This window comes from Erinaceus europaeus, chromosome 2 (assembly GCF_950295315.1).
Source record: "Erinaceus europaeus chromosome 2, mEriEur2.1, whole genome shotgun sequence".
Taxonomy (NCBI): Eukaryota; Metazoa; Chordata; class Mammalia; order Eulipotyphla; family Erinaceidae; genus Erinaceus; species Erinaceus europaeus.
The window spans coordinates 164509938-164528917 of NC_080163.1; the positions used below are offsets into that span (position 1 = coordinate 164509938).

The 18980-nt window shown below is 43.1% G+C and overlaps 1 protein-coding gene across 1 annotated transcript in view; it reads right to left on the reverse strand.

Annotated features, from left to right (window-relative positions):
• GPT2 (glutamic--pyruvic transaminase 2) overlaps nucleotides 1-18980 on the reverse strand; it is a 51867-nt gene that overhangs the window by 22779 nt on the left and 10108 nt on the right. The window contains exons 3-4 of the mRNA XM_007537709.3: nucleotides 7744-7833; nucleotides 5585-5693 (exon numbers count right to left, since the gene is read on the reverse strand). Of these exons, the coding sequence (XP_007537771.1) occupies nucleotides 5585-5693; nucleotides 7744-7833 (199 nt within the window). The remainder of the gene's footprint in view (nucleotides 1-5584; nucleotides 5694-7743; nucleotides 7834-18980) is intronic.

Consider the following 18980-nt stretch of genomic DNA (forward strand, 5'->3'; position numbering starts at 1 on the left):
AAGTAGAAACACCAAAGCTCCATCATCCATGGAGTGCTCTTGGTGCTTTCCCAGGTGTTCCCATATGGTTCTAGGATTCAAACCCAAAGCCTCATGCTTGTAAGGCAGGCACTACTCACAGAACCATCTCCTGAATAATAACAGAAGTGTTTTTACAGGCTGAGGGAGTTGGTCTAAGAGTTGTGTTTTACTGTTAAGCTGTTTACAGGCTGAGGATATGGATCAACCTGCCAATGTCCAGCAGAGAAGCAATTACAGAAGCCAGAACTCCACCTTCTGCAACCCATAAAGAATCTGGGGAGGTCGGGTGGTGGTGCAGCAGGTTAAGCACACATGGCGCAAAGTGCAAGGACTGGTATAAGGATCCTGGCTTGAACCCCCAGCTCCCCATCTGCAGGGGGGTCACTTCACAATCGGTGAAGCAGGTCTGCAGGTGTCTTTCTCTCCCCCTCTCTGTCTTTCCTTTCTCTCTCTCGATTTCTCTCTGTCCTATCCAACAACGACATCAATAACAACAATAACAATAATCACAACAATGATAAAAATAACAAGGACAACAAAAGGGAAAAAATAGCCTCCAGGAGCAGTGGATTTGTTGAGCCCCAGCAATAACCCTGGAAGCAAAAAAAAAAAAGAAGGAAAAAAAAAAAGAATTTTGGCCGATACTACCAGAGGAGGAAATATGTTAGGTGAAGATGACCAAAGGGTTCTGAACTCCAATTCCATCAGAACCCAAAGAGAAAGGAAGAAAAAGGGAAGGACATTCAGAAGTATTAATAAGTGTAAATATGACTTAGAAAGGAAGAAAAGAGGCCAGGTGATGGCACACTTGGTTAAACTCACATATTACAGTATGCAAAGACTTAGGTTCAAGCCCCTGGTTCTCACCTTCAGGAGGAAGTTTCATGAATGGTGAAGCAGTGATGCAGTTGTCTCTCTCCCTCTCTATCTCTCTTTCCCCTCTCAATTTCTCTGTCTGTATCCAATAATAAATAAATAAATAGATAGATAGATAAATGTTAAAATATTAAAAAAAAGAAAGGAAGAGAAAGCAGGACCATAAAAAAAAGGGTAAATAGGGAGTCAGGCAGTAGTGCAGTGAGTTAAGCGCCAGCGGTGCAAAGCGCAAGGACTGATGTAAGGATCCCAGTTCAAGCCCCCGGTTCCCCACCTGCAGGGGAGTCACTTCACAAGTGGTGAAGCAGGTCTGTAGGTGTCTACCTTTTTTTTTAAAAAAATTTTTAATACTTATTTATTCCCTTTTGTTGCCCTTGCTGTTTTATTGCTATAGTTATTACTGTTGTTATTAATGTCGTCATTGTTGGATAGGACAGAGAGAAATGGAGAGAGGAGGGAAGGACAGAGAGGAGGAGAGAAAGATAGACACCTGCAGACCTGCTTCACCACCTGTGAAGCGACACCCCTGCAGGTGGGGAGCTGGGGCCTTGAACCGGGATTCTTATACCGGTCCTTGCACTTGCCGCTAAACCTGCTGCGCTGCCGCCCGACTCCCCAGGTGTCTACCTTTTTCTCCCCCTCTCTCCATTTCTCTCTGTCCTATCCAACAACAATGACATTAATAACAACTACAACAATAAAACAACAAGGGCAACAAAAGTAAATATTTTTAAAAAATGGGTAAATAAATGTAAATAGTTTGAGAAATAATAGTCAACCCATTATTTGCAACCTTGGGAGAAATGGACACAGAATGGATAACAGGTATGGACTTATACCTGCTATCTCATAATTTTTTAAATCAATATTAAATCATTAATACATTTTTAAAGTGTTTTTTAAATGCTAGGCCAATATTACTTATGTATGCCACCAGGCTTATTGCTGTGGCTTGGTGTCTTCACAATGACTCCACTGCTCCTATTGGATTTATTTTTTCTTTCTTTTCACTTTTAGTTTTTTATTGATAGAGGGAGAAAGGATGGGGGAATGAGGAAGGGAGGGAGATACCTGCAGCACTGCTCCATTGCTTGCAAAATTTCCTCTGCTAGTGAGGATCAAGGGTTAGAAGTTGGGTCCTCATGCATAGCAATGTATATGCTCTACCTGGTGTACCACCACCCGATCCTTATTTATTTTTACCACCAAGGTTATCACTGGGACTTAGTGCTTGCACAATGAGCCCAGCACTCCTCGTGGCATTTATTTATTTATTTTTATTAGATAGATAGATAGATAGATAGATAAAGAGACATCTTCCATACTTACTTCACCACTTGTGAGGAAGTGGAGGTTTGAACCCAGGTCATCATGCATAGTAATGTATACACTCAATCAGGTGTGCCACTGCCCAGCCTCCATTATTTTTTTTATAATTTTTTAAATTATCTTTATTTATTTATTGAATAAAGACAGCTATAAATTGAGAAGAAAAGGGAGATAGAGAGGGAGAGACAGAGAAACACCTGCAACACTGTTTCACAACTTGCAAAGCTTTTCCCCTGTAGGGTGGGTACTGGAGGCTCAAACCTGGGTTCTTGTACATTGTAACATGTGCACTCAACCAGGTGCACCACCACCCAGTCCCTACTTTAAAAAAAAAATTATATTTATTTATTTGTTTATTTTCCCTTTTGTTGCCTTTGTTGCAGCCCCTATTTTTTAAAAGAAACTGAAAATGGGTATTTGCACAAACACAAACTCTTCCGGAATAAGACAAACTGATAAAATAATAAACTAGAAGACTGAAGGTCAGAGCTAGGAGGCAAAGTTTTCACTCTACCAACTGAATGTTATATCACTTTTAAAGAAAACCAGGAAATTCAATCCATGATTATTGCAGAACCACCACTAGGAAGCAGGGTACCACTCTGGATACTGACTGGTTCTGTAGGTCTCAAGAGTGTATCAGGTGAGTGGCTTAATGCCCTAAATGAAAAATCCCAGCTCTGTCTCAGTCTCTGCAGCACAGGGCTTGTCTGTCCATCTGACCAGCTCTAAAATGGGTCAGAGGAAAAAAGGAAGAAGGGCTGAACCAGTTCTCTACAATTCAAGTCTTCTATGTCCTCATTATACTATATTAGGCATTCTGATACATTTGAGGAAAAAAAAAAAGGTCAATTGAAAAAAAGTAGACAGGTACAAATGCTGATGGCCAAAGAATCTTTCCTCCAGAGTGATTTGATAATTTGGAGCTTCTATGCTCAGAAGCCTTCCAGTGCTTCATAGTCTTTGACCTTCTTTCAATGCCCTGCCCTCCACTGGCTGGGAAAGAAATAATGCTTCTTCCCCCTTTTTGCCTCTAGTTCACTCACTTCCTATAATTTCAAAGCCCACACTTGTTGGCAAGTTCCCTTTTGCAGCTAGTCACGTAGATCTTTTACCCTTTTCTTTAACAATCTGTGTTAGGATGCAAACCACATTGATTAAAAGATCTGTCCTAAAGACAATATCCTACCCTAAGCCCTTTTCTTGGCCTGTAATTTCTCCTACTGTTTTATGCAAATGAAACCTTGCTTTCCCCACACTGACTGTAAGTTGCTTGAGGGCAGGAACCCTCATTTCATCTGTGCATTTCTCAGGAGTACCTTCTTCTCTGCAGGGACTGCTCTACCACTCCCATACTTAGGATGTACTAGACCGAGACGGATGGAGTTAACCTGTTGGGAGTCCACAGCCTTCAAACTGTCAGCATCCCCAGTGCTGAATATACCAGCTTCACGACAACCTGTTGCACCAGAATCCCTTTACTCAATCATTGTTGCTAAACCACAAGGACTTTGTACACATCATTTCCTCTGACATGCTTCTGCAAGCTCTTACTCACACTCCACACAGATGACAATGCCACATTTTCCTTAAATCTTCCCTCTACATTAGCCTTTCTTGTCTGAATCCACAGCTTTCATCCCTTACTCTAGGAACTCAAGAAAATCAGGGATATTTTTTTCAAGAGCCAGAGCCTTGCATATACACAATTTCACTGCTCCCAGGTTTACTTTTTCATGCAAAAAGTTTCATGTAGAAAGATAGACAGACAGAGAAGAAGAGAGAGAGTGTGTACTAGAGCTTTCCCCAGTGCCATAACATCTTCCATGGTGATGGGCTCTAACCTGGGCTGCACACATGGCAAAACAGGCACCCACCCTCAGGAATCTATATTCCAGCCTCAGGAATGTGTTTTTTGTACAAATTATTTTTTGTGTTTGCCTTTCTCAAATGTGATATGAATTTTATGAGCACAGATATTCCATCTGCCTCATTCACTAGTGCCTCTTAGCCCCTAAACAGTGCTAGGTACTCTTCCCTAGCAATCACCCACAGGCATGTTTAGATAGCCCCTTAACCCTTCACTTTAGATCCAGGACACAACCTGAGAACTGAATTAGTCATCAAACAAAGTAAATGAAACTCCAGGAAATTGTTTTAAAGGGCGTGATGAAAATATGTCCAGGAGCACTCTAAACATTGGGTACATAGTTAATAATCCCATGTGGGCTGGAGGAACACTGACATTTTTCATTTCCTCTTACTTCTACGTGTAGGTGCACAGGCTACCCATGTCTCAGCTGATAGTCCCAGCCCACATCATCCAGCTCATGGGTCAGGGCTTCACACCTGATAGAGAACATCAGCAAAAAATCAACTTTCCCAGGGTCAGGCGGTAGTGCAGTGGGTTAAGAGCACATAGCATAAACCGAAAGGACTGGAGTAAGGATCCCAGTTCGAGCCCCCAACTCCCCACCTATAGGGCAGTCACTTCACAAGTGGTGAAGCAGGTCTGCAGGTATCTATCTTTCTCTCTCCCTCTCTGTCTTCCTCTCCTCTCTCCATTTCTCTCTGTCCTATCCAACAGCAATTACATCAACAACAATAATAACTACAACAGCAATAAAAACAACAAGGGCAACAAAAAAGAAATAAATATATAAAAAAAAAAAAGGAAAGAAAAACAAAGAAAGGACAGGGAAGAGGACAGAGATCAAAGGTGGGTGATCTCCTATTGAGCAAGTGCCAAGAATTCCAACACATTCTACACAAGTCCTGAAAAAGCTCTAAGAACTGTCTTCCTTGGGGCAGAGAAAGTCAGATCCCCTGTGTAGGAATGGAGCAAAAATAAACACAAAAGAAAATACAACAAGAACAAAGAGCCAGAGGCTAGAAATCCATCTCAGCAGAGAAAAGAGAGAGAATATCATTTTCACATCTACAGGGGCCTAATTCCAGGTCCTTCCTCCAGAGTCCTCTTGTGCTTGGTTGGTTTGCTTCTCCACAAAGGAGATGGAGACTGAGCATAGGCCCTAGCAGAGAGGAGCAGAGATCAGGGTGATGGGAAGGCAGACTAACACAGGACAAAGCCACCAAGAGGGGAATCAAAACATTTCACAGCATTTCCTCCCCAAGAATCAACCAAATGGCAGCACTGGCACCATTGGCTCAAGCACAGAGGAGGCCAGCATGGCATAGATGGAAAGGGGAGTGCTTTCTCATCTACTCTGTACATCAGCTACCCTGCACACATCCACACAGTCACTTGCACACACACTGAGCCCTGCATTCAGGTTGACCAGGTACAGAACCTGTTTTCATTTCATGCCCCCTGGGACCTGCCATATGGGGGCCTCACCCAGACTGTTCCCGCCACAAGCTTGCAGGATCCTCCGGGCTCGTTTCTTAGCATCTTCTGGGAAGCTGGGGCTGTCCAAAAGGTTTGGGTAGGTGCAGAGTGCCATCACCTGGGGGGAACAGAGGCACTGATGGGCTCCTGGTACCCCCCCCACACACACACCCTAGAGTCCCAGGAATGGCACAAGGACATAGAGCAGGGGACAGTGTAAGAATAACTGGTCTGGGAGTCAGTGCTATAACAGCCTTCTCTGTGAGGGGTCTGGCCCCCACTCTTCCTTAAGGACAGCAGCACATACACCCAAGGCCAAAGAACCAGCAGTCTTCCAAGCAGGGTGGACTGAGTAGGAAAGTGTGTCCCAAATACATAGACCCCCCCCCCCCATCTTGACTCACACATGGGCTCTCTCCTCATCACCTTTTCTGGACAGAACTGAAAGCTTTCTTGCCTCTGATACAGAGAAATTCACCCTGACCTCACAAATAAGAGGATTAAGCAAGGAAATGTTTGTGAAAGTGCTAGCTCACTGGGCAAGTCTAAGCTGGCAACTCAGAAGCTATGCCAGGAGTACTGAGGGGTGTAAGGTGGTCTCATGACTTAGACACCGTGGGAGCTGGCTTCTTTGAGCTTGGCTTCTCTTCATTCAAAGAGTAATAACCTGCCCTTCTCTGAGGAGGTACTTGTGAAGGTCAGAGGAGATGCTGCAGGAGGCCAGCACAGGTGAGGGAAGCAAGGGCTGGGCATGGGGATGTGTCAATCATCAGAAAAGGCTGAGACAATAGAGTTCCATTGATTCCCAGAGCCCCAGGCATGAAGGAGGCCACTTTGTGGAGTGAGGCCACTTTTAACCTCTCCCCTCCAAAGGTGCACTTCCAGGATAACCGGGGCCCTCTGACCTCCTCTGGCAGAGCTGCCCCTGCTTGTTCTCATCCATTTCCTCATCCTGGATAAAGCATAGGCCTCAGATAATAATGGAGGAGTCTGCATGTTTCCTAAATCAGCAGCAGTGGCCACAGAAGGGATGCAGGGCAGAAACTCCTCAAGTCAGTGCCAGCCTTGGGTCTCCTTCCCCTTACCCTGTGTGATACTGCCTGACGGGTTTCTGGATGAGTTCCTCCTACTCCCTCACACACTCCTCTGCCAAGTGCAGAACTGGGTCACCTCTCCTTCATGCCCACCTCTGCAAAAGGGGAGAGAGAGGCTAGGGAAGGGGACAGGGTGTCCAGATCCTTGCCAACTCCAACTTCTGAACTTTAACCACACATAAGGACCATATTTTCCTTTAAGATGGGCCCCAGCCCTTCTATAAAAAGCTTTCATGTGCTCTGGGAGGTGGCGCAGTGGATAAAGCACTGGACTCTCAAGCATGAGGTCCAGAGTTCAATCACTGGAAGCACATGTACCCAAGTGATGTTCGATTCTCTCTCTCTCTCTCTCTCCCTTTCTCATTAATTAAAAAAAAAAAAAATCTTTCACTACAGCTGATCTCCAGCCTCTGCTTAAGTAGCCCTATGTTTTTCTCATTTCTACCTTTCAGGCCACCAACCCCACAGTTTCAGTTCATGTGGTAGCCCCACTGATGGACACTCAAAACTAAAACACTGAAACCTGCCTCCTGGATACCTGGAGGTGAGCTGGGAGAACAGCAGCAGACAATAATCTCCTTCTGCCCTGCTTTCTTGCTGGCTCAAGGATGAAGCTGTTACTCATGGAAGCCCCCAACACCCCTAGGCAGTGCTCTAAGGATTACTTGCTCAAAGCCAACCAGCTGATAAGTGAAAGAGGCAACACTCAAACCCCGAGTGTCCCACTTGGGAAGCTTTATCTGCACACCTCCTTCTAGCCCCCATACTGCATCCCAGCCTATCCCTCTTATGCCCTCACCACCAAAACAGCAAACTCAGTATCCAGAACTATGTATGTGGAAGAACATCAAGAGCCTCATCCACTTGAGTACCTCAAAGGGGCCCTAGCAATTTCAGGCAACTTTGAAGAGGAGGACACCAAGGGGGAGCACCAGTGGACACCAGGCACAGGAGAGGGCTGCTACTTCAATAGCACCTCTCTGTGGGATTCCAGGGGACTGGATGTGTCAAGTGGCAGATGTGAGGGGAGCTGGCTAACCCCCCCATAGGTCCCTGCTCTGAGGGGCAGCTCACCTGTCGGAGAAAGGTGATTGGTTGCTGGCCCATGGCATGGGCATCCCCGATGTTGGCACGAATGACCTCAGTGAATGGTTTTTTGATACCCTGAACAGAGAGAAAGCAACAGGTGGTTACTTTCAGACTTCCAGTCCCTGGATTTCAGAGATAGTGCTCCCACAGGATAAAATAAGCAGCCCTATTTTGAGCCCTATTAGGTGTCAGGCAGAATGCCGAGCTCAAACCCTTGATAGGCCTCATCCTATTCAACCTTTAATCTTATTTTACAGCATTTCTAGTGTTAATGTTATTTTTCAGATAAGGAAATTAAAGCTTTAAGAGGTCAAGAAACTTGTCTGAGATCACATAACAGAAAAGCACACAAATACAGTAATCTCCTCTTACCCAATATTTTATTTTCAGATATGATTTCCATTAACCAGTCAGCCATGGTCTGAAATTTTTATGTACAACAAGTTGTTTTGGTGAACCCAGGACCTTGCACATTTAATTTCACTGTTCCCAGGATGACTTCTTCCCCCCCCGCCCCATTCAGAGGGAGAAACAGAAAGAAAGACAAACAGAGGGAGAGAATGAGGTATAGACATCACAGTACTGAAGCTTCCCCTGGTACTGCTGTACTTCCATGCAGCTCAGGGCTGGAGTCTGGACCATGCAAATGGTAAGACACCTGATAAGCTATATTTTCTGGAAAAAAAAAAAAAAAAGAAATTTTAAGAGAGAGTACTTCATACAGGTTTTATTACAACAGTTGTTGTGACTGTCCAATTTTATTATTATTACTAGTGTTGTTAATCTCTTACTGTACCTGTTTTATACATTTAAGTTTATCACAGGCATGTGTATACAGGAGAAAACAGTAATAAATGGAGTTTGGTACTATCCCTTGTAGTTTCAGGACCCACTGGGAGTCTTAGAACATATGCCCTAGAAATAAGAGGTGGGGGGGTAGGTGGTGGCACACCTGGTTAAGCGCACACATTACACAGGGAACCAGGTTCAAGCCCCTGGTCCCCACCTGCAGGGGGAAAGCTTCACGGGTGGTGAAGCAGGCCTGCAGATGTCTCTATGTCTCTTTCCCTCTCTATCTCCCCCTCTCCTCTCCATTTCTCTCTGTCTCTATCCAATAAATAAATATTAAAAAAAGAAAAAAAAGAAAAAAGAGGTGGGCTTGGGGGTGATGTGGCAGCTAGTGATGTACCTGGTTGAGTGTACACATTACCAAGTTTCAAAGATCTGGTTCAAGCCCCCAGTGACCACCTATGGGGAGGAAGCTTCATGAGGGGTGAAGCAGCGCTGCAAGTGTTACTCTGTCCTCCCTCCCTTCTCACTTTCCGTCATATCAATTAATTAATTAATTAAAAAAAGAATAAGATGAGGACTACAGTACTAGGATTTGAAGTCAGACCCAGACCTCATTCACCCTAAATTATTATGTCTCACTGTTTTTCACAATTCAAACAGGCTGGGTGAGTTTTCCTGAGATAGCTGTAGGTCCACTGTCACCTTACATAGGGACATCTAAAAGAGGATTGAGGCAATATGATGGGAGAAGGCCCAGTCAGCAGTAGAAGACACCAGAGATAGAACCTCAAGGTCCGGGGCCAGGTGGTAGCACACCTGGTTAAGCACACACACTATAGTGTTCAAGGACCCAGGTTCAAGCCCCTGGTCTCTACCTGCAGGGGGAAAGCATCACAAGTGGTGAAGCAGGATTGTAGGTGTCTCTGTTTCTCTCCCTCTCTCCCTACCCCTCCCCTCTCAATTTCTCTGTCTCTATCCAACAATAAATTAAAAAAAAAAAAAGAACCTCAAGGCCCTAGATCCCCACCCAAATGCAACTCCACCAATAGGCCAAGCAACTTGTAACCTGAGCAAAGAGGACCATGGCTACCAATTTGCAAGGATTTAGAAGATCCTGACTGGTAGGGATCTCTTGTAGCTGCTCCTCTGCAACTCTGGCTTTACAGAATGAAGAACGTAAGCTTTCATATTAAAACAAACAAACAAACAAACAAAACAGACAACAAGCACACAAACATGGGCCTAGACCTCTACAGAACTCTCTCTTCACCATCGCTGGCCATCTCCCTCAGGAACAGCATAGTGGGCCCTCTTATGGGCCTCTACAGCATCTTGCCCTGAATGTAGAACAACAATGGTAGGGACTGCCCCACTCTCTGAAGGGAGGCTGGGTCAATATACACTTGAGGAAGACAAGTCTTGCAAAGAGTGCAGTCTAGAATGTTCCTAGGTATGACCACAGAATGCGAGCTCAGACCTACACAGGCTCCTGTGCTGAATATGGGCCCCAGATTAGATAGATGGAGTTTACAGTAATTTTTTTTTTTGCCTCCAGGGTTATTGCTGGGGCTCGGTGCCTGCACCATGAATCCACTGCTCCTGGAGACCATTTTTTCCCCTTTTGTTGTCCTTGTTGTTGTGGTCATTATTATTGTTGTTGCTGTTGCTGAATAGGACAGAGAGAAACCGAGAGAGAAGGGGAGACAGAGAGGGAGAGAGAAAGACAGATACCTGCAGACCTGCTCCACCACCTGTGAAGTGACTCCCCTCAGGTGGGGAGCCAGGGGCTCGAACTGGGATCCTTGCAAGGGTCCTTGAGCCACGTGCGCTCAACCCGCTGCGCCACCGCCCGACTCCCTGTTAATTGTATTTCTATACTTTCCCCTGTTAATTGTATTTCTATACTTTTCCCTTATTTGGGAGCTACTCTCTTCCCTAATCCAGCTTTCTAGTCCTATTCCCAACTCTGACACCATCTCCCCAAATAATACCTTTAGCCCATCTGCATGATAGCTGTGGAGTTAAGGCAAAATTAGTAAAGTCATGGGCCCCTTTGGAATATACCTAAGACTTCCTAGCTTTTTCCAAAAAGGAGACCCCAAATCTTATCTGCTATATTCTTACCTTTAGGTTCCTAATTATTAAACAATTTGTTCTGCTTTATATCTTAATGCTTTTCAGTCACCAAGTTGCAGATGCTACCATGATGTCAATCTTACTTCCCTAGGTAGACAACCTTACCAATGAGTCCTAGAACCTCACTTCTTCAGAGCCCTGCCCTACTAGGGAAAGACAGAAACAGGCTGGGGGTATGGATTGACCTGTTAACACCTATGTTCAGTGAAGAAGCAATTAAAGAAACCAGACCTCCCACCTTCTGCACCCCATAATGATCCTGGGTCCATACTCCCAGAAGGATAAAGAACAGGAACACTTCCAAGGGAGGGGATGGGATACGGAACTCTGGTGGTGGTAATTGCCAGCAGTATGCTGACCCAGCCTCCCTTTGGCCCATGTTTGTTTGCTTGTTGTCTGTTTTGTTTGTTTTAATATGAAAGCTTACATTCTTCATTCTGTAAAGCCAGAGTTGCAGAGGAGTAGCTACAAGAGGTCCCTAGTCATGACTCTCTTATCTTACTGATCATTATTAAATCAACAAAAAAAAGGGGAATTAGGTATGAAAAACTGGCTAAGAAACAAAACTGAGGTAGGTCACCAAACAACATGTTCAGCACAGAGAAGATATGACAGAAGGGAGGAGTGGAGACCCTGATGATGACTGGGGAGGTGACACCCCACTGTTGTGAAAGAGAAAATGCAGCTTAGATGAAGGACTTTGGGAATCCCATATAGTTCCCCTGATAAATCCAGAATTAACCACTGGAAAAGTTAAAATCAAATGCAGATTCAAGGACCTCCCAGAGTGACTAAAAGGATTATCTGAATCAAACAGTATGAAAGTGCTTGGTAGAATACAAATATCATCTTACAAAGCCAGATCAGAAACAAGGTTTGGAGGGTCATGTTGGGGGAAGAAGGTGGTAGGGCAGGGAGGTGGCAGAGTCCAGGGGTGGCATGGATGGCAACTGTCTTATCCCCAATGGTATCCAAATACAAATTTTATTATTTTTTTATTATTTTTAATTTATTTTATTTATTTAGCTATGTTTTTTAAAGATACAATTTTGTGGCCAGAGAGATGTCTCAGAAGACAGAGTACATATGATGTATACCTGAGTTACCAAATGAAATCTGGAAGTCAGTACACTCAGTAGTGTTTCTTTTCTCACTTTCCTCCTCTCATTAAATATTTTTTTAAAAAATACAGTGTTGCTGGGAAAATGGCAATGGATTTGCATGCCTGAGGCTCCTGTACCAGAGTGGCACAATACCAGAGTGGCACAATAGTCTCTTTCTTTTTCTCTGTCTCGTGTGAAACTCACATGTATAAGTAAATCTCTTTAAAAATTTTTTAAAGATAAAATTTTGTGACCAGGGAGATGTCTCAGAGGGTGAACAGGAGGAGGTAGCTCAACGCAATAAAGCATAGGGCTTGCATGCCTGAGGTCCTAGGTTCAATCCCCAGCACTACCATAAATCAGAGCTAAGCAGTGGTCTGACTTTGTTCTGTTCCTACCTGTAAAAATAAGTAAGATGGGGAGTCCGGCTGTAGCGCAGCAGGTTAAGCGCAGGTGGCACTAAGCTCAAGGACCGGCGTCAGGATCCCGGTTCGAGCCCCCGGCTCCCCACCTGCAGGCAGGTCCCTTCTCTCCCCCTCTCTGTCTTCCCCTCCTCTCTCCATTTCTCTCTGTCCTATCCAACAACAACAACATCAATAATAACTACAACAATAAAACAACAAGGGCAACAAAATGGAATAAATAAAATAAAATAAATTAAAAAAAAATAAGATGAAAAGAATACAATCTGGGGAGTTGGGCAGTAGCACAGTGGGTTAAGCACATGACGAAGTGCAAGGACTGGTGTAAGGATCCCAGTTTGAGCCCCCAGCTCCCCACCTGCAGAAGAATCGATTCACAGGCGGTAAAGCAGGTCTGCAGGTGTCTATCCCTCCCCCTCTGTCTTCCCCTCCTCTCTCCACACAGCAGTCCTATCTAACAACATCAATTACAACAACAATAACTAAAACAACAATAATAAAAAAAGGGCAACAAAAGAGAAAATAAATAAATATTAAAAAATTTTTTAAAAGAATACAATTTGGCCGGTGTAGATAGCATAATAGTTAAGCAAACAGAATCTCATGCCTGAAGCTCCATAGTCTCAGGTTCAATCCCTCATACAACCATAAACCAGAGCTGAACAGTGCTCTGGTTTAAAATAAATAAAGAGGCAGTCGGACAGTAGCGCAGTGGGTTAAGTGCACATGGTGTAAAAGCGCAAAGACTAGCATAAGGATCCCAGTTTGAGCCCCAGCTCCCCACCTGCAGGGGAGTCGCTTCACAAGCCGTGAAGCAGGTCTGCAGGTGTCTTTCTCTCCCCCTGTCTTCCGCTCCTCTCTCCATTTCTCTCTGTCCTATCCAACAACGATGCCAACAGTAACAACAACAATAAAAAAGGGCAACAAAAGAGAATATATATTTTTAAATAAAATATAAATAAAAATAACAGTACAATTTTATAATTTGGCATTGTCTTTTTCTCTATTTCATGAGATGTGTAAATTAAAAAAAAAGTTATTTTCCTATAATACAGTTTGAGATCTGTGAGTGTGATCCCTCCGGTTCTGTTCTTTTTTCTCAAGATTGTTTTGGCAATTCTAGGTCTTTTCTGGTTCCAGATAAACATTTGTAGCATTTGTTCTATTCTCCTAAAAAATGTGCTTGGGATCTTGATGGGGATAGCATTAAATTTGTAGATGGCTCTGGGTAATATATTCATTTTGATGATGTTAATTCTTCCAACCCATGAACATGGAATATCTTTCCACTTCTTTGTGTCTTTTTCAATTTCTTTGAGTAGTGACTCATAATTTTCAGTATACAAGTCTTTTACTTCTTTGGTTAGGTTTACTCCTAGATATTTTATTGTTTTTGTTGCTATAGAAAAAGGAACTGATTTCTGGATTTCAATTTCTTCTAACTTAGTGTTTGCATAGAGGAATGCCACTGACTTTTGAATGTTAATTTTGTAGCCTGACACCTTACTGTATTGCCTGATGATTTCCAAAAGCTTCTTGCTGGAGTCCTTAGGTTTTTCCATGTATACTATCATGTCATCTGCAAATAAGGAGAGTTTGACTTCTTCTCTTCCAATCTGGATGCCTTTAATTCCTTGCTCCTGCCTGATTGCTATGGCAAGAACTTCCAACACTATGTTGAATAGTAATGGTGATAGTGGGCAGCCCTGTCTAGTACCTGATCTGAGTGGAAATGCTTCCAGTTTTTCACCATTGAGTATGACGTTGGCTGTAGGTTTGCTATATATAGACTCCACTATCTTCAGGAATTTTCCATCCATTCCCATTTTTTGTAGTGTTTTGATCATAAAGGGATGTTGTATTTTGTCAAAGGCTTTCTCTGCATCTATTGATATGACCATGTGGTTTTTGGTCTTGCTTTTGTTGATGTGGTGGATCACATTGATTGATTTACGTATATTAAACCAACCTTGCATGCCTGGGATAAACCCCACTTGGTCATGATGAACAATCTTTTTGATATACTGCTGTATCCGGTTGGCTAGAATTTTGTTCAATATTTTCGCATCAATGTTCATCAGAAATATTGGTCTGTAGTTTTCTTTTTTGGTTGTGTCCCTGTCTGCTTTTGGTATCAGGGTGATGTTGGCTTCATAGAAGCTGGCAGGGAGTATTCCAGTGTCTTCAATCTTCTGGAAGACTTTTAAAAGTAGAGGTATTAGTTCTTCTTTGGAGGTTTTGTAGAATTCATTTGTAAAACCATCTAGTCCAGGACTTTTATTTTTGGGGAGATTTTTGATAACTGTTTCAATTTCATTAGCTGTGATGGGCCTGTTCATGTTATCCACTTCCTCTTTACTTAGTTTTGGAAGTTGGTAGGTATCTAGGAAATCATTCATTTCTTCCAGGTTCTCTAGCTTGGTGGCATATAGTTGTTCATAGAAGCCTCGCATGATATGTTGAATTTCTGCAGTGTCTGTTGTGATATCTCCTCTTTCATTTACTATCCGATTTATTTGGGTCTTCTCCCTTTTTTGTTTTGTGAGTCTGGCTAAAGGCTTGTTGATTTTGTTTACTCTTTCGAAGAACCAACATTTACTTTCATTGATCTTTTGTATGGTTTTCCTATTCTCAATGTTATTGATTTCTGCCCTAACTTTAGTGATTTCTGTCCTTCTGGTTGCTTTAGGATTCCTTTGTTGTTCTTCTTCTAGGTCTTTAAGATGTGCAATCAGGCTGTTTTTTGTGCCTTTTCTTGTTTCCTAATGTGTGCTTGTATAGCTATGAACTTCCCTCTTAGGACTGCTTTAGCTGTGTCCCAAATATTTTGATAGCTTGTGTCTTCATTGAGGCATCACACTCCCTGATCTCAAACTGTATTATAGGGCCATTGTCATCAAAACTGCTTGGTACTGAAACATGAACAGACACACTGACCAGTGGAATAGAATTGAGAGCCCAGAAATGAGGCCCCACACGTATGGACATCTAATCTTTGACAAAGGGGCCCAGACTATTACATGGGGAAAGCAGAGTCTCTTCAACAAATGGTGTTGGAAACAATGGGTTGAAACATGCAGAAGAATGAAACTGAATCACTGTATTTCACCAAATACAAAAGTAAATTCCAAGTGGATCAAGGACTTGGATGTTAGACCACAAACTATCAGATACTTAGAGGAAAATATTGGCAGAACTCTTTTCCGCATAGATTTTAAAGACATTTTCAATGAAACGAATCCAATTACAAGGAAGACTAAGGCAAGTATAAACCTATGGGACTACATCAAATTAAAAAGCTTCTTCACAGCAAAAGAAACCAATACCCAAACCAAGAGACCCCTCACAGAATGGGAGAAGATCTTTACATGCCATACATCAGATAAGAGTTTAATAACCAACATATATAAAGAGCTTGCCAGACTCAACAACAAGACAACAAATAACCCCATCCAAAAATGGGGGGAGGACTTGGACAGAATATTCACCACAGAAGAGATCCAAAAGGCCGAGAAACACATGAAAAAATGCTCCAAGTCTCTGATTGTCAGAGAAATGCAAATCAAGACAACAATGAGATACCACTTCACTCCTGTGAGAATGTCATACATCAGAAAAGGTAACAGCAGCAAATGCTGGAGAGGGTGTGGGGTCAAAGGAACCCTCCTGCACTGCTGGTGGGAATGTCAATTGGTCCAACCTCTGTGGAGAACAGTCTGGAGAACTCTCACAAGGCTAGAAATGGACCTACCCTATGACCCTGCAATTCCCCTCCTGGGGATATATCCTAAGGAACCCAACACATCGATCCAAAAAGATCTGTGTACACATATGTTCTTGGCAGCACAATTTGTAATAGCCAAAACCTGGAAGCAACCCAGGTGTCTAACAACAGATGAGTGGGTGAGCAAGTTGTGGTATATATACACAATGGAATACTACTCAGCTGTAAAAAATGGTGACTTCACCGTTTTCAGCCGATCTTGGATGGACCTTGAAAAAATCATGTTGAGTGAAATAAGTCAGAAACTGAAGGATGAATATGGGATGATCTCACTCTCAGGCCGAAGTTGAAAAACAAGATTAGAAAAGAAAACACAAGTCGAACCTGAAATGGAATTGGAGTATTACACCAAAGTAAAAGACTCTGGGGTGGGTGGGTGGGTAGGGAGAATACAGGTCCATGAAAGATGATGAATGACATAGTGGGGGTTGTATTGTTAAATGGGAATCTGGGGAATGTTATGCATGTACAAACTATTGTATTTACTGTTGAATGTAAAACATTAATTCCACAATAAAGAAATAAATTATTTTAAAAAAAAAGATATTTTCCTTTGTGCACTGCAAAGGTAGCTTAGCCTGTGAAAGCACCAATTTGCATATCTGGAGCTCCAGAGGCTACAAATTGAATGCCAAGTATCACCTTAAGTCAGTATTGCCCAGTATTTTTGTCTTCCTCTCCCACCATTCACATACACATACTCTCTCTCTCTCTCATGGCAATATATTTTTTTTAAAGAAGAAATGTTTCCTTTATAAAGTCAGTCAAGTACAAGTAAAAATCAGTGAGCTTAAAAGATGGAAGCAGCTGTCAAACAAATGCTCTTGACACACAATTGTCACCCCTAAGCCCCTCCCACATAGAAATTCTCCTTTCTTCTGGAATAAGGATGTGTGGAGTAGCTGAAGATTCACCAGAAATGACCCTGCACCTGCATAAACAAGTGTGATAAGTCTGCAAAAGTATGTGGGGAGTTGGGAGAGAAGGAGCCCTTTTTTATCCAGGTCTTTATGGATGACTGATTTGGAAAGGTCCATGGAAGCAAGAACAATCCACGTGTCCAAAAATACAAAGCAGAGAGGCAATACCTTCTACTCTTGCTTGGCTAGACCAGGGTGAGAGCAGTTAGTCTGGAGATAGGCTGAATGTCATGTGGTGTCAGGGCTCACCCCACAAGAGGTGATGGGGGAGGGACCCAGGCCATTTTGTGCAAAGGGGAGGGTCAGCCAGGAACCACTGCCTGACTGAATCCACCACCAGCCTGGCCAGTTAACATTCAGATGATTTTATGCTATGGATATAGCCTATTCTTTGGTAGGGAGTAAATCTGTGACAGCCAAGGGATAGGAACCAAAACACAGCTGCAGGCTCACAGCCAGCCCAATATAGGGAAAGAAAATGCCTGGAACAGAGCCCTAGATGTTCCTTTCTTGTCCCTCCCCCAACTCATTCAGGATATGCTGACAAGTCTGGGAACATTGAGACTCATTCTTTTGGGTCTCCGTAGATCCCAGACAATTTAGCTATGATGGATGAGATGGGGACAGGGAACTGGCATCCTTGAATGAGCAAGCAGCCTAGCCTATCCAACCAAGGATCACCAAACAGGATTCTGAGGAGACTCCTCTGTCTAGGCATAGTGTCTACATGATTTGAGAAATACCACAGAGCCAGAGGGCAGACTCCTGTCACAGTGATTCTGGGTCTGGCTGACACACCCAGTGGTGACTTCACCCTCAGCTCAGGAGTCTACCAGGTCAGCACCTGGTGTCCCAATTCCCTCATTGGTACCCTAGAGCCTACCTGCCTTGGCCTTCCTGCATACACCCTTACAGAATTGTTTCCCATGGATAGAAGGTTCTATTCAGAGTTTCTCCCTTCCCACATTCATCCCAAACAGAAATCAGAGGTAAGCCCCCTGGAGTCAGAGATGGTATGGTCAGAGTGTTTTATGGAGAGAGGGAGAAAGAGTCATCATTGCCGATCCCAGCTTACACCCAGCTTCATCATGAATGTCAAGGGGATTATGGATGATTCTAACATCCCTCAAGTAAGGAATGACTCCTACCATTTCATATGACATGTGAGTAGGAAGGTTAGTTACTCCCTAGGAAACTTCCCTCTTACTCAACAAATACAGAAAGTCCTCATTGTCATTTTTATGGAGAGAAAAAGAAAAAAAAAAAAAGCTCTGGCCAACAATGAACAATATGATCTGCTTTTGCTGAACACTGTTTTGTTTAAAATTATTCTTTCCAAAACCTGTCATTAAATTAAATGAGAACCCATATCACATGACAAGGGTAAGCAAGATAGGAAAGGATACCACTCTTCAGAACTAGGCTAGTGAACTATAAGAAGCAGACACAGAGGGCCAGGTAAATATCACAGTGGTTTATGGGCCAGACTTTCATGCCTTATGTCACAGAGGTCAAAGATTCAATCCCAGCCAAAAAAAGAAAAAAGATTCAAGATTCAATCCCAGCATCTCCATATCAGAGCTGAGTAGCATTATGGTCTCCTCCATCTCTTTTTTTTAAGTGTCTTTCATTAAAATAAAATAGATAAAATATTTTTAAAGATTTTATCTAAATCAGGGATGGGGAACCTTATATCATTTGGACATTCAGAGCATTATTTTGCCTATGCAATTATGAAAACTTAAAAACTTAAAAAAAAACAAACTTAGCATTTAATGTTGCTATGAAAAAAAGCTGCTGTTGCCTCAACAGGACCAAATCAAATTATTTTGCAGGCCATATACTACTCTTGGGCTGGATGTTTCCCACCACTAGTCTAAAGGAAAAAAAAGAAAGGGGGTTGGGCAGTGGCGCAGTGGCACAAAGCGCAGGGACCAGTGTAGGGATCTCGGTTCGAGCCCCTGGCTCCCCACCTGTAGGGGAGTCGCTTCACAGGAAGTGAAGCAGACCTGCAGGTGTCTATCTTTCTCTCTCCCTCTCTGTCTTCCCCTCCTCTCTCCATTTC